This window comes from Epargyreus clarus, unplaced genomic scaffold, assembly GCF_041222505.1.
Source record: "Epargyreus clarus isolate Ecla_fem2 unplaced genomic scaffold, WU_Ecla_fem_2.2 ptg000014l, whole genome shotgun sequence".
In the NCBI taxonomy this organism is placed as follows: Eukaryota; Metazoa; Arthropoda; class Insecta; order Lepidoptera; family Hesperiidae; genus Epargyreus; species Epargyreus clarus.
In genome coordinates, this window is record NW_027332222.1 from 875,756 (window position 1) to 893,059 (window position 17,304).

Consider the following 17,304-nt stretch of genomic DNA (forward strand, 5'->3'; position numbering starts at 1 on the left):
TTTAAGGTGTTATTAAATTAAAACGGATTGGTGTTATAGCGTTGAAGTAGGAACAAAAGTAGGATCAATGAGTTGCAATGAATGAGTTGAAATCACGACGGGCCTTCTAGTGGAACCTTGAAGATGGAAGGTCAACGTTTAAATATTTATAAATATAAAAAATATGAAATGAGGAAGCTTAGTTTAATTCTGTAAAGTAGTTTGGATCATTGACGTAATGTAAAATATAAAAGTAATATATATCTTAGTAAACTTAGTGAGTCCGTAAAGGGGCTATTAAAGTTTGAGTTAACTTAGAGTGAGAAGGGTTACGAGCTACTACTTCGTGGAAATATCTTGCTGCAATACCCTCTGCATCGTACAATGCTTGCTGCAATCTTAGTAAAACTGTAATGTTTTCATTATAATTTGACGTAGCCACGATATGTGTTTAGCCGGCTAGATTTCAGTAGTGATTTCAGTTTTTTTTTTTGCATTTGTATTGTGTATGCAATATCTATAGCCCATTTATGAACAGCATTCAGTTAACTTTTACATTACTTTGACTTTTCAAACAAAATAATACTTATTACATTGTTATTTTCCTTTTCGTTATTGATACATTTTTACACTTTGTATAGTAAATTACATAATACTATTTCAGTCGACAAAATCAACGGTTTTCTGACATCTACTCCGTCTAATACATTGTTGTATTAACAATTAAAAATAAATATTCTTATAAGTAAATCATTATTTTTCTTCATACTTGTCCCAGACAGATTTCACACTGAGCCATATAAAAATTGTAAGTTATTGGTAAATGAGGTTACATAGTTTTTAAGTAGCAACGCCTCTGTAATAATACCAGATCAATTTAAAAAAATGTTTTGTAAATACATTTTGGTAAAAGAATCGGTCATTGCGTGTTGTCTCATACATTGGCAGTAGTGGCCACTTTGGGCCTTTGCATTGTAAAGAAAACCTACACCAATACGTTGGAACAATTTGATTCTAACACCACTAAAGGTTATTGACGGTTTCAGTCAGTATAAGTTAGGTCTTAGAATATAAAAAATATAAAAGAAGTCAACACTTGTCATGTGTGTGGAAGAAACAGTGTTTTGCATAAACTTGTGGCATATACATTATTAAATACAAGGAGTTATGTTTAGATACCTTCTTTTCTGAGTATTTGATTCTACACAAACGTCGGGCCAATACAAGAAGCACATTCTATATTTTTTATATTCCAATATTAAAGGATTAATGGGTTTACAACCTGTTGTGCCGCTCTAATTTTATTTACATATATACAACAAACTATTGGTCCGTCTATGTTAAAAATTAAACTACAAGGTTTTGCTAACTAGAAACTTGGGTACATTTCAGTAAAGCAAAACAGTTTTAAAAAATCAAAATGTTAAATTGAAGCTTAATATAAAAGCTAAATAAATTTGTCAAAATTAAAAAAGCCAAACCAACTTGTTATTATAAATCATGAGATGAGGTTTGCTTTTGATAAATCTCAATTTAAATGTATAAGATGATTCGAATTTGTTTCAAAAAGCAAATTTAATTTAAACTACTCCAAATTTTAATCGACGACATTTATAGTCAGCAACATTAACTGAAATAAACTACTACAAACTGATTTCATAAGTAGACGAAAATGATTATTGCTTCTAAGTCGATAAACCGTCGGATAATCAAATTGGTGTTTCTCAGTAACTTTTATTATAAATTCTCTAATTTATACAGAAATTTCCAATATAATTCCAATGCTATTCTAATTTGTTATCGAAATTTGAAAATGTTTAACCTTAGAATACCCCCTCTCAGTAACTTCAAAGTCACCGCGGTTTACTATCTAACATTTCCTTGTCTATCTAAACTTTATCATCATTTATAACAGCTATGACATTAACGTAATAATTTATACAGACATCCTTCAAACTTCGATAGCAGACAGAATTCACACCATATCGTTAATTATTAACTTGCACTATTCTCGGGATTACATTAATGTCGTAATTAGGATGGATATGCGGCTGAGCCTCTTTATCCTATATATACACAATTTCCATTTAAATTTCACCTATGTACTATTTACAAACATGTACAATGAAATTATTTTAAACATCGTTCGATACGTCGATTAAACAATTCACCTTTCTAACACTGAAATTTATGACGTCCGGTTCGTCGATTTAAAACACTTCACTTCTAGTTACAGCTTAATTATTTGAATTATCGTTCGATACATCGATTATAAACAATTCACTTCCTATATCATTAACGGATATGATAATTTTCTAACCGACAAGTCTAAATGGTCACTTGAGCCACAAACGTTTCACCGTTTCTCATTGTTAATATTTAACTTAAACGATATATTTACCTAAAAGTGTCACATATCACTAATCACAAATTTACACCTTCTCTATGCGAGCGGCCACGTAAAGTCAAATATAATCGTTGACACACTCAAGAAGGTCCGGCGGGAGTCACACGATCTCGTCGTGGTGCGGCACGTCGCTGCAGCTGCCGGCGCGCTGCAGTCACGCACGCTGACGTCACACACGCAGCTCCTCCATCGTCACGTTCGACTTAGCGTTCAACTGCGTGTTCTTCTTCGTGAGAGTACTCGTGTTAATCATTTGCATCTGGTGCGCAGAGAGCAGGGGTTGGTTCTCCTGCAGCTGGCCGCTCGCCAGTGTATTGATGTTACTCTTGCCGAGCTTAGGCGGTGGCGGCGCACGAGGAAGGGTTGCCATGCCCGCCACGTTGTTGCTTGGTAGGTCCGCAAATTCGGGTGGCGGGAGCTGGTGATGCGAGTGAGTGTGATGATGGCTCAAAATCGTCGCGGGGTCGTTTTTCAAGCTCGTCTGGTAGGACAGGGCACTTTCGAGGTCCCCGCAAATATTGTTCGGCATCTGTCCGTTCTCGACTCGCTTCTTCAGGTGCGAGCCGTTCGAATGGCCATCTTGTCCATTCATTCGTGTCTTATCTCTTTGATAATACACTCCAGCAAATATTAATACATTAAGAATTAATAAAGAACATCCTATAGCTATAGTAACACTAAGGGCAGTGGAGTATGCAGCGAATCCGTCTTCCGGTGGCGCTGCGGTTGACGTGTCTGATTTACTTTCTGAGCCAGTACTTGGCGTACCTATATTCAGTCCGCCTATATTGAAATTCAATGGCGCGGTTACATTCAGTATCGTCAATAGCGGTACTTTTGTGGCAACGCCAGTGTCGGTTAATACGATTTCAGTCGTCTTTTTGAATGCAGGAGTAAATGTCTTTAAAGTGGGTTGTAGAGATGAATCCTCGTGTTCGAGTTGGTGATGTGATTGAGGAACATCTTCTCCACCAGGCCTGTGAAGATCTGGTACTAGATTTAACCAGAACGATAGCCTGTGGACAATAGATGATATGAAAGTTCTGAAGAAAATCCTACAAAAAAGTTGATAGTATGTCGTCAGACTTCTATTTCATGTGGAATCTTAAAAGTTTCAAATTGTCATTTTCCACATTTTAATGTTAATTCACACATCAAAATGTTTTGGATTTTAACTTCTACTAAACCTTACTTACCTATGTGCTCGATAGTGATTCTTTAGCTTTGACTTGATATCAATGTTCAAATACTTCTTGTGAACAGCTTCGTACGCTGTCCACTCAATATTCTTCAGTCTCACTCGCTCTTGCCGTCCAGCTCTAATGGGGTCAGTTTCTTGGGCTTCGTTTGGATTTCTGTACAAATGAATACATTTTCTTAAATATATACTAGTTGTTGACATTTGCTTACTGTAAATTGAACATCGTGTGGTAATAAATTTTAATTTCTTTAACAATTTTACAATGAAAAATAAAGACGTAAATAAGAACATTATTAAACATGTTTTAAATAAAGCTAGGCTGTGTTAAACATTCTTAATATGAAGTAATACGTATTCTGTGATGTACGATTTTAACTTACCAGTAATTGTAATATTATTTTCTTATTGGTAATCCGATCTTTTTTTAAAAACTGTCATTAAAATGTTACTTGACATTGCTAATCAGATTTTTGAAAAACTAAGTGACTACCCGTTTGAAAAATTATTCCAATCGACCAGATAAGTTTACTCCATAGTAGTGAATGACACTTCCCAACTTCGACTTCAAAGATCAAGTTGGGGTAACTAGAAGTTTGCAAGAACACTTACCCGGTCTTCGCGAAGTTGCCCCAATAGAGCATGACCGATTCGGAGAGGGCAACTTCGGCCTTAGTGTAGTTGCGGGGGAAGTGGGCCAGGCCGCCCACGAGGGGGGCGCCGAAGATGTACGGCAGCTCCTCACCGTGGATGCAGCCTTGCCGCTGGAAACAGTTAGTTTCTTAGTAACCCGTAACTTAAAGTATAGGAATATGTTTGAGGAGTCAGCCCACCATTTCTAAATTACTTTTGCTTTCTAGGGCACTTAACGCACAGTTTTAAGATGTGGTATACTCATCTTGGCCAGCATTTTGGAAACAAGTGAACAGGTTACTTACATTACATACATACTTACATTGATTTCCTTAGTAATAACGTTAATACTAAAGCGAATGAACCCAGAAAAATATAACCTGTGAAATTTTACTGTACAGTGCCTCAAAAATTTACTAAATCCGTTTAACAAACAAGTGAGATACAACAACAAAGAGCATGTGGTGCATAAAACTGGTTATAATATGCCTCCAAAATATGTGTATTCATAAATATTGTTCCAATTCATTAAACTGAAAATAATAAATTTAATATGCAGTAAATCATTTGATTTAATTTAATTATTGGGGCAACTATTACAAATGAAGTGATACGATAACAGAATTGTAATTTAATTATTATTTAAACTAAAACTATGAGGGATAAGATGAATTGTGGGTGGGAATTCAGTAATAGAACATTCATGAAATTAGTGAACTTTATAATTGACGGACCGCCCGGAGGGTCCCAGTTAAATTGGTGAATGTTTAATTTAAATTGCAATTATGAATCTCTTGATTGAGAAATTCAATATTTAATATAAGTTACAAGTGAGCTTTTTAAGTGTATTGTTCGGATAAATAAATATTTACGAAATTTAACATATTACATATAATACTAGTAGTGCCCACCGCGTCGCCCGCGTTTTAAAGAAATAATAAGACATACATAAAACAGAAAATTTGTATCTTCATTGGAATGATAGTGGCGCCATCTGTCGAAAATTGGTCTTACCAACTCCCAAACCTTTGTGGGGTCTTGGACAACAACTTTGCTAAAGATCGTCACTTGATCAAATGCATAGTTTACGATTCTATAAAATATATATAGACAAATATTCATTTTTATATAACATAAATAAAAAAAAACTTTTCCCACGAACTAAATTGTGAATCTAAACCATTCTCAAGTCCCTTGAACACAACAAATTTCATCAAAATCAGTCCAGTCGTTTAGGAGGAGTTCAGTGACATACACAAGCACATAAGAAATATATATATATATATTTATATATACATATATATATATATATATATATATATATATATATATATATATATATATATATATATATATTTTTGTAAGTACACAGCATACGAACGTGCTTATCCAATATTAACTGGTCTATGCCACCCACTTACATTTGTAATCGACCACGAATGGAGGGAGCTCCGTCTAAAATCCCTCAGATATGAATTTTAATATACAACAAAGCGGCTTTTCACTTCTTTCTTGCTTGCTTACTTTATTCTTAGAGACAAAGAATTACTGAATTTGACATATAGATATATGAGTCATAAATCATGTAAATCTTTAGATATGCTCTACAAATATGCTGATAAATCAGTAAGATTTTCCTTTTATATCTTCGAGATAACATTGAGAATCTTGACAATAGGGTATTTTGATGCGCAAAGAATCCTTGAATATAAGCAACGGAGTTGTAAATTCTATTTTCTGTATGATTTCCATAATGTTATTTACAGTTATTGTGCTCGAGAATATTTACATCGCACGGGATGATGAAAAACATCCATCCGAATCGGTTTCACGTTTGATGTTTGACTTGTGATATTTCGATATGACTTTGGATACTTGTTCTCCTATCTGTAGGTGTACGAAAGGCGAATTTTGCGAATTTCTTCGCTGGAAGAATTTAGGTCGAAACAAATTCTACGACTATACGAGTCTACTGTTATGCCAGTCGAACCCGCAGAGAGTTCAATTCCAGGAAAAGCAAACATTTTAATGACGTAATTAGATTTCTGTTTCTATATGTTGGAATCCCTCGTGTAAGTCTGTTTTCTATTCTAAATGTTATCTCTATTAATAAAAATGCGACACCGCCAGTTGTACTTATATAAAAATACATATTTTATTTAACAATTCAGTTTTGTAAAACAATTTACCAACTGGGAACTGGCTTTGTTCGCTGGTCGCTTCCTTCAAGCGCGTCCCTAACATTTGACTCTCGATGCTCCGATTCACAAAGGCGGTATTAAATCTGAAGAAACGTTTTCTTTCATATTCGCTGTATTGAAAATGAAATGGAACGTTTTGCGACTCTCTCTCAATATGATTTTAAAATTCGAAACGCCAATGTTTAAATTTCGAACCACTGAATTCATAAATATAATTTTCAAATGCTTAAATTTTCGAATGTTAATGTTAGTTAATGTAAATCGTTCATTTAGCTGAAAAATTAATAATTTTAAATTCTTTATTAAGAAATTTTCAAAATAGTTTTGATGAAATTTTACTGATGATATTATTGTTAAGTTTCATTTATATTATTATTCATTAAAAGTTTTAGTCAAAATGTTCTAGAAAATTATTTTCACAAAGACAAAGAAGGATTTTATAAAATTTAAACAATATTTTAATGTGTCTTTAACTTCTTCGCAGAAATGACTTCTCTTTGAATATTAATAAGAAGACAAAGAAGTATTTAAATACAAAAAGTAGAAAAGATAAATCTCATTTCTGAGAAATGTAAAGGATTTTCTACGACGCTACGAACGATTTTAATTTGTTGGTTCAAAATACATTTTTGTCGTTATTTTAAGCTATTGAATTATGTTAGATTAGATGAATAGTTGCGCCTTAAGGATTCACATTCTATTGTAGCATCTTAGGGAGGTAACACACGAGCAACAGTTTTTGACGAAAACCTTCGCCGATAGTTGTCAATCGTGGTATTTGTCGTCGACGACTGTTACTGACGACAGGCAGGAAAGGTGATGACAGTTGGCAACGACCGACGACAATCTCTCTAAAATAGTAATCCATGGTTATATGTTGACTCTGGATTCTAATTTTTAAGTTGCAAATCACTGACTCTATAGAGTTATGTGCGATATAAATATTACGCATATAATCACTCGTTTTAACGTAAAAGAATAAATTCTCAAAGTTGGGTGATTGCGTAAAATACTAAACATGACTTCAGATACCTTGTCATCATACATCATGAACCCATTATTCCTTTCCCTAATAGAAGTTTCCTTCACTGTAACAATATTAAAGTTTACCATTCTGGTCAAGTACGAGTTAGCAGCCTTCGTACAATATTAAGAACTTTGTAAAGAACTCTCAGGGTCATACGTTTCCTCACAAAATTTTGTTCACAAAGTTGCCAAGTATATTATAGTGTGGATAAATTTATATGTAGCAATTTAAAGTTAGTAACGCCATGTGCTTAGATCTTAAGTTGAGTAAGGTATCTGTCTCATAAGTTGCGAGTAACTCTTTGTAGCAGACAAAAATAATTAGTGTCATTTGTGAGATAACGAAGCGTGTTCGTGCGTTTTAGTGAAATTGCTATCAGGTTGACTGTACATTTCAAAGTAAAAGTGAGTTGACAGTTTGACTACATTGTATCATAATATGAAACGTGCTATAGTCCACCTGATGGCAATTTCTACTGCCACCCATGGTTATCTATAATCGACCCGAGATAGGATTACATTTCTACTTGAGGTCAAACAAATGCGCCGCTACTTTGAGAACTAAGCTGGAATGACTCGGATAGGTATGTCTCTCTCACAGCCTTTAAATCAGAACACAGCAGCGCTTAACGCTGCTATTATTAGGAAGAAATATCAGGTAAATCACATAGAGTTCTACTTTCATTACGGTGTTACGGTGTTAGTAACTATCACTATGACTTAATTATCGTTACCATAGTTATAGCAGTAAAATATAAAAAGCCAACTTGCAGCTACTATCTATTTATATTGTTCGCTGTTCGTTATTCGCTGCTAGTGTAACTATACCCAAATTTAAACTGCAGTTTAAACCGCTGCTTCACTAAAAGCCAAAGTAATTTGGAACAGGTTGTATCCTGACCACCTCATTGGCTGCGTCTAATTAGCTTTACATCCGTCTATGTTCAAAGTAAACGAGCCAACTTGAGATTTCCCGCTATATTAATATCAGGGTTGTAACTAATGCGAATGGAAACTTTAATACTCGTTACCAAAGTTTCGAAGGCGAAATAGGATTGAAAAGTAAATAACGTTAAAATAAAATTAAAAGAAAGTATTTTTCTTCATAAAGCTCTCTATTTTCTCTGAATTTATTTCAAACAATTGCTATATAAATTGTTATAATTTAAGGCATTTAAATATATTGTAAGAAATTTGACTAGAAACGATTTAAGAATTATTATATTTAACGATATCAAAAATATACCAATACTTTATGCCATAAATATTTTGCCAGTAGAATCTCATAAAAGTATTTGCAATAAAAACCAATACGAATGCAGAAAACAGATACGAGAGATTCGTACTGTGAATGAGAATTCCGTAAATTCACAATCGAATATTGAGAAGAATTACCAATGCGAATCACATACTTACTCGAACACGACACTTTGTTACAGGCCTAATTAATATTATCTTTGTAGTTTTTCTATTGTAGTTATCAGTTTTTCTTGAAACTGGTTATGACCTGATATGTGGTTTTCGTATCGATATATAAAACTGTTCTCTTATAACAATATCAGAAGCGCATCTTGTGAACCACTTTCACAACAGTTGGTATTTTCAGTTTGAAACGGTAGACAAAAACACTTGTTTTAATACACGTTAAACTTGATACGCTTCGTCTCTTTTACACTTCAGCGAGCATTGAAAATTCAACAGAAAAGTGCATATGAAATTGATTACAGTTTTAATTTCGATTCCTTGGTCCTTATGAAACGATGATAACTAATAATATGGTATGGTATGATGGCCCGAAACGGTTTTAATAACGTTATATTATATCGGAACTATGTCTTTACCTAAGTAAGCCGATTACACAAGATCTCAGTATACGTTGCAGCAGCTGGCGCGCAGAGGTCGTTTTGTCTGGGAACTGTTTAATTACTTGGCATCGCTCAAGGCTTGATCATTGTGAACTTTGCTACCGAATGGATGTTAGTTGGATTTTCTTTTATTTCTGGCTGGTTTATTAGCACTCGTAGGGTATTTACCGAGTCAACTTGAGAGCCCCGACAGTCCTCCAGTGTACAACAATACAATACTTACTTTTGTAGTAAAATATCTGACACAATAAATAACACTGGTCAGGTCAGGGAGCCTAAAAATAGTTTTGTGAGCACATATTTATTTTGTGTGTTGATATATCCGTGTGTCTGCAGCTTTTAATGCGGTTTACTCTACGAACATCCTACAAGGAACATTTATTGTGACATATAAGGTTTTAAAAATTTAAAGACACTTCAAGCCTAGTAACAAAATCTATTCCAGAATGGTTCGTATTTTGATACATTAACCTGTACCGAGAGACAAAAAATAAGAATGTTGCAGTTTCAAGTAAATTAGGATAGTATATAATGAAATTAAAAACGTAGGTACGTATGTATTTTCAATTTACGCTTAGGTACTGATTTCAGTATTTAAAGGTAATTTTCAAAGTAATAATAAGCGAATACCTACTGAATATGAAACTGATACTGACATAGTCACAAGGCACAAAATTATAGAAGAAAAAACCGACATTGCGGTTTTTAACTCATTAACAAGCCATCGCTTCCGTAAAACGTGTCGCAAAATTAAATGAAATTTTACAGCAAAATCACTTTTGATTGGATCAAAAATTCATGAATCGGAAAATGTTAATTACGAAATCATGCTTAACATTTAAATTGCGTACTTAATAATTTGAATTAACGAGCAATATGGTCGGGTAGCCAATGATGTTGAATAATTCTGTAAAATTAAAATGTAGCTACTAACGTAATATAGGTAAGCAATAATGATAATAATTCAACACCTAATTTACATGTATAATTAAGTTGATTTTATCTTTTCCGGGTACAATAATCTATGACGAGGAATTATATAGGGCTGATACTGACATAATATTATTTGCCTTTTATTTGTCAGACTCATGGACTTAGAATTTTTTTGCTACACTAAAGACCAACAAATCATGAGAAATAAATTGACATTCTATATCTATGGTAAAGGTAAATAACATCATAGGACTGCAGTTACAGGATAATATTAGAATAAGTTCGATACATCAAATAAGTGGTAGCCCAGTAAAACTACCAAGAGAACAGTTTATATATTGTTACGATTTACCATTTCTTGATTTTCTATATTTTAGGTGCTTAAACGTCTACTATGGGCATCTAATAATAATAGTTACACAAATCAGTATGTAGATCTACGAAGGAAAACCGAATTATGTATTCAGTAATAATATCTGTCAAGAATACTATCTGGAACCCTTTGCATGTCAGAATAGTATCTGTTCCACCACGCATGCTACGTATAATAACTTTGCCATAAAGTTAAGTCTTGTCATAAAACGTGATACCACATTATAACCCGTCTTTCTAATGCAAAAGCAACAATCATAACTTTTGGAGTCAGACCAAACACGATAACAGCAACGCTGATCAAAATGACACCACATCTTCAAATCACAGCACGTTTGTTTGATCTGCATGTGTATTTTGGCAAGTATTTTAGGGCAACTACACGTTCCCATCAATGAACCTGGTGGATGTTTGCCAACAGATCAGCAATATTCCAGTTGCAGACAAAACTTGGCTCTGTTTCTGTACCTGGTTACTCTAAGTGCCGTTTGTTTTGGACAACCGTTTCTAATGTTGAATTTTCATTAGTGCAATCAGAATTTCGTTGATTAATAAATTGTATTCAGTTTTGAAAATACTTTTATTATTTAATATAAAACACGAATGAAAATGACTGCCTATTTATGAATAGGTTTTGTTATGTTTAAACACAGTAGTTACATCAATAAATCTTTCGCTATTTATTATAAAGTTATGAAACTCGTTAGTCCTTCTACCTGACAGCAAATCCATTTGATTGATTACTCAGTCTGTTGTAAGTCCTAAACATTGAGATAACTGCTAGCTCTCATCCATTATTTCCTCTCTTGTTCAAATAATAGTATAGACGCTTGAAAGGCAATTAATCCAAAAGTTATGTGAATTTATTTTATTATTTTTGTGAATATTTCCATTTTAAATGACTCTCCTGTAAATTTTATGTAGCTTCGGTTCGTAAGTATTGTAAGTAATGGCTTTAAAGCTTCAGTATACACAATTTAATTATCTATCTACTCTTTCACTTTTATTTCGCTTAAGCTCCTCGGTTGTCTGGCAGAATCCGCTTCTACATGGCAAGATACCGTCTTTTGTACCGTGTTAAGAAATAAATATTTTTATAAAACTATTATAAAAATCTCATGAAGGTCAGTACGTCAGTCATAATAATAAAGTATATTCGTATTTATAACGCAAAGTCAATCATAATTACCAAGCAACACCTTCCTATGAAAAGTCTACCAAAACATGAGCAACAACTCACCTGTGGATAATCACCAAACTTGGTCTGGTAGTCGAACACGTACAGGTAGGAATTCCTCCGCAGCGCCGAGTGCGTGTCGGCGGTCAGGATCGTCGGGGCGACCACTTGCGCGTCGCTCAGCGCTTCTAACGTCTCATCCCTGGGGAACATAGTGCCATTAACTCAATAATTCTGGGACCTTTATCCACGTCCATAACGATGACGGACAGGTATTAGATCAGGTCAATGATTTTAGGACCATTATCGCTAGCAAAGATGGACAAGTGGCCGTTTCCAGTGTTAAATTACAATCATTTTTGTATTTAATATAACAGAAGTAACAAATTAAGATCTTATGTCAATTCTGCCATAGATATGTAAACAATTTCATATGAAACAGGATTCAGTGATGACATTTTGAAAAGTTATATGCTTGAAAGTTCTCAGTGATGTTTTAAAAAGTATATCAATCCAGACGGGTAGACTAAGCTGTTATGGTGATGTGTTTTTATAAATCTAAATCCTTCTTATCGTCTAAGTTAAACGAACCGGAATTTTATATTGTGGGTTTAATGCGGAAAGAGTTAAGCGATACTCGTTTTACTCTTATTGTGATCTTAAAAATCTAGACAGGAAGTTGGAAATCCCAAGTTGTTTCAATTTAAGTGTTCTATAAAGTTAAGTCATCTTTGATACTGGGATAAAGAACTCGAGATGCTAGGATTCGCTCTGCACTGATTTGAGGATTAGGACTGAGAAGTACATCTATAATGTAGGTAGTAAAAAAATAAAGCATATAAATAAGTATTGGGACCAACCAATAAAATGTTTAGGGTCTTTTATATCACGCCGGTTTATGACCACATCTGTACCCTTACCATGAGTTTTTACGTTTTGACAAATATGACTGTTTTGATATTTGTTTACGTATTTGCCCCTTGGATAAGTAAATATTACTCACTCCTAACAAGAAAATGTATCCAGTTTTGAGAATTGAAAAAAGTTTTGCCACGTCTCCGTGCTAAAATGTTCCTAATATATTTGAAATAATTATTTATTTATTATGTAAATTACGCGGTATTCGTTATTTATTTGCAAGTTTTCTCTAAAAATGTTTTTATTTGTCAATAATTAAAAAAAAATAACTTACTAATAAGCCGTTTGTGGCTTCATTCAATTTCAAGGCGGCGAAGTATCTTTACTAATCTATGATTTGCCCATACAATTTCCAATCAGCGCCCCCAGGGGATTGTATCAGTAACGTAACATTAAATGTCTCAATTGACAAAATAGCGGTTTATGTTTTGTCTCTCTTTTTTGCGAACAAAAAGAGTTGAGTACTTACTTATTGTTACGTTTACTCAGTCTACTGAAGCAAACGGAACAGAATAATGGATTGAGTAAACGTAACATAAAATTGTGGGATGTTTTGAAAACTCATGGCAAGGGTATTGGTCCGGTTGCGTATTACTTGGATTTTACAGTTTCAAAGATATTGTTCTTGTCATGCATACATGCATAAACGGATTGCGTAGTGACTGTATTGAAATAATTATGCGTGGGGGCGGTCTCAGAAAAATTCCTTACGGCTAGTCTGAGCTCTTTCTCTGTTTTTTCTTAGTAATCATATTGTATTTTACTATAACTGAGTTGATAAAGTTGTTGTTGATATACTAGTTGAGCAATCGTAAGTTAGAAGCATTTAAAGCATAGCCTTTGAAATAGAAAATATTTATTTGCTAGACGTACTACGTGCAAAAAATTACTCGACGTCCATTAAGTCTTTAATAGAGCTAATTAAAATCAGTTGCTAACTCCAAATGGAATAAAAGTTGAACCGAATATTAATGCCAGTCAATAAATCGACAAGAGCTGAAGGTAATGAGAAATAAATAGCTCTAAAAATGAAATTAGAACCTATAATTATTTAAGTATAGCGTTTCTTTGCTGCATTAAAGTAGAAATAGATGTAGTGTTTGTTGCAAAGACTAGACATTTATAAATAAAACAAAATATCCCGTCTGCTTAAAAAAATAGACTATGTCTCTCGTGAAATTAAGATGAATCCAACGAAATCTCATAATAAGGGTGGCAGGGTGAGCCAGTCACTAATACAATCATATCCATTTTATCATAAAAAAAAAAATTTTACCTAATATTAATAGGATGCTGAACCGGCTTCTCCCAATCCGTGTACTCATTGATGATAGTTGCAAGGATTTCAGAGAGGTGGTAGCTGTAGGTATTCCTAACGAAGGACTTGAGGATCTTGGACCGCCTGTCCGCCTCGATGCCGTATTGGACGTCGTCACCGCTGAACGCGAAGTATGCTTCGGCTTTAGTCACGCCTAACATGAGGTCATATCTGGAAATAATTAGTCTTAAAGATACCAAATACACCACATTTAAATTCGCTACAAACTTCATAACATGTATATAAGCTTCGCTTCATAAATTCGTTAGATATATTAATTACGTATTCATTATTTTCTTTCTTGTCACATTGGTTTTCATTTAATGTTTTACGCGTTTTATACATAAAAGATTTGGACACATAAATAAACTTAATTACATCATACCGAAAACATAGAAACTTATGTAAGAAATAACGTTATATAGCATTCAATTATATTGCAACTAGTGATGAAATCCTTTGGATGTAACATCATCTATTTCTTTAATAGTCTTACAACAATTGATTTGTTTTAAAGCACAAATTAATTGCTTTTAATAATAATTTAATAACACAGCTACGCAATTTATCGTTATTACCAATAATAATAATAATTTTTACATACTTGGTAAGTTGAGCAACTGCGCTCTTGCGCATGAGGACGGCATTGATGACGTTGACAGCCGTGGACTTGCCGAGCACGGGCCTCGCCACCTGCCCCCAGTCGTACCCAGTGTCCGGGTTGATGAGGAGATCACCTGTGTCTGTGGAGAAATAAAGTCATGAAAGATGTGTCATTGTACTTCTCTATTATTGGTATCACTATACATTTAGGTTCAGATAAAAATGAAAAAGGTTTGTAGTGTAAATTGTAACCAGTCATAATATATTATTATCGCACCGATGACTTTAGGTCTAATTAATATTTGGGTTGTTTCTGTCCATGTCGAACGATAGTATATTGAAGATTTAACACTTTGGAGATCTGTCACTTAGATATATAAGTTTTCTTAAGACGTCTTCTATAACACAATCAAGTAAAGTTTTATTTCTATGATGCCCATGCTATTATAAGGCCAAAAAAGGTGCCGTGTTGGTATCGCTACTACGAGTTTGTACTTTATAATTTTATACCACTCTAACATTCTTCATGCTATCGTGTCAAAGTCCATAAAAATGATATAATCACAAATAAGGATTCCAACATCACGCATACCCCGACTTCACGAATACCTGGGATATTCGGGGAACAACGCGACATGGAAGATCCACGCATTCCCGCATACTCAGTAAGCGTAAGCATCGTGGTTAAATAATGCGGTCGCTACTGATTATATGCCACGCTCTCGACTTAGCTCATATCACAAAGGCACTCACGTAAATGGCTCATAACGTCTTGTTCCACTACTGACACGGAAATTTCAAGGATGATTTTCTTGTGAATACACCAAGAAATTGAGTTGAAAGTTCCAATATTTCCTCACACGATATAACTTATCGGAGTTGGTTTATTGAAAACTAATTCACGACTGCATACATTTTTTGAAAAGCAAATGCGTATTTAGTATTTTAAGTTTTTCCTAGCGTTCTTAGCATTGATTGAAAGATTGTGCCATACATATAATCGTATCCATAATCCGTTCATCCAAAGAATTGACTAAAAATATCAATAGATCACCTATCACGTTATCTACGTCTTTTGTAACTACCCAATCTATGTGACTTCCAATAAAATCCAAAACAAATCTTACGTCGTGGCAATTGTTGGCGTGAAAAGGGAAAGATATCTTTGTCGGTGCAAAGAGAAAGATATCAAAAAGATTCTTTGCACAACGAGCTGGTGTAACGAACATCGTCAGCAGCGCGCGAGATGAGAAAACTTTGCGGGCGATTTAATAACGAAGCTCGGACGCTCAGCGCTGGATTCTGCACGTTTAGAAGCAGAAAGGTCTGCATTGAAGTTATCAAGACTATAACTTTTGCGAGAATCTTGACAAAATTTGATTTATTTCGTTGATGACACTTTGAATTTTATACTATGCGTAAAGTAAGAGATGTTTTTTCGGTGGTAATGTGGTAATTCAATATGCTATGGAATATATTGTAATGTTTGCCCAAGTACGAGTCGAACTTGCACACAGAACGTTCCGTGTCTCCATTTTCTATAGTTTTTGTTTTCGTACTATAAAAAATTGCAATATACATATCTACGCTATTGATTTGCTACGCCTTTGGGACTTTTATAGTAGTGAGGGCGCTCATTAAAAATAAAATTAAAAAAAGATTTTATTCAAACTAGATCCTTTATAGAATGGAGTAGAAGATTTCCTCTTCACATTGGTATCTCTACGTTACCACGCTCTTCAAACCATAACAACGCTTACCACCGCTATAAGGCGCACAAATCTCATTTTGTAGCAGTATTTCAAATTAAACCTATAGTTATTAAATAAATAACAGAAAGCCCGCAGCACTCGTTGTGTAAACTACTTCGAAATTAATTCTCTAAAGTGCACTAACTTTAAAATTATAGCTTTGTTGTCCAAACTTTTCTAATCAGTGAAAGGCGAGTTGAATCGTTTCAGAAAGAGTTTAATTTCGTGTAATCCCACCTAATGGAATTTTATATTTAGCTCAAATTATTATAATTAACATTTTTTGTACATATTTAGAATTTTATAGTACAGATGGTGGAATCCTGGCGTTCGCTAATGATAGCACCGCCACATCTATTTCTACCTTTTGTTAGCAGGGATTCGTGTCCTGATTTGAAAAGCCGTTTGTGGGTCATTTCAGAAATATCTCATCCCTCTCGGGAGTAGCAACGCAAGTGTAATGTATTTTGGTAGAACTTATGTATGATTTGTACGAAATTCGTTACACATATTATTTCTTGACGGCAGTGCTCTAATTACTTATTTCTGTTAGATAAAAAAAAATATGTGCTAATGCTATTAAACCTTGGTCGTTTCTTTACGGTTACTGTAATCTTGAGACCGCAGCGAGCTCATGTAGATACGTATATGCATACTGGACGTGCGACCGTAAACACGTACGGCAAATAAACGCCCTAACTATCAGCTCATACACTTTCCACATACTCCATAAAACTCATGCTTTAAATTCCAAATAACGTTTCTATTCCTCCACTTCATACTTGCAGCTTTACGACCTTATTTTTATCGACAATATCGAAGCGAAGTTGCGAAGTCTCATACAGTATGAGAAGTTTATCGGCCGTTGACGCTTCGGTTATGCGGAAATGGTTCCCGTTCGCGAAAATATTTTGCGGCGCTGC

The 17,304-nt window shown here is 34.2% G+C and overlaps 1 protein-coding gene across 2 annotated transcripts in view; it reads right to left on the reverse strand.

The window, feature by feature from the left end:
- Window positions 1–493: 493 nt before the first annotated feature.
- The window catches only part of Nlg3 (Neuroligin 3), a 116,626-nt gene continuing 99,815 nt past the window's right edge, over window positions 494–17,304 (reverse strand). For both annotated transcript variants that reach the window (XM_073079420.1, XM_073079419.1), the window contains exons 7-12: window positions 14,632–14,770; window positions 13,986–14,198; window positions 11,855–11,993; window positions 4,197–4,348; window positions 3,583–3,741; window positions 494–3,402 (exon numbers count right to left, since the gene is read on the reverse strand). In XM_073079420.1, coding sequence (XP_072935521.1) covers window positions 2,556–3,402; window positions 3,583–3,741; window positions 4,197–4,348; window positions 11,855–11,993; window positions 13,986–14,198; window positions 14,632–14,770 — 1,649 coding nt within the window. In that variant the 3' untranslated portion in view covers window positions 494–2,555. The remainder of the gene's footprint in view (window positions 3,403–3,582; window positions 3,742–4,196; window positions 4,349–11,854; window positions 11,994–13,985; window positions 14,199–14,631; window positions 14,771–17,304) is intronic.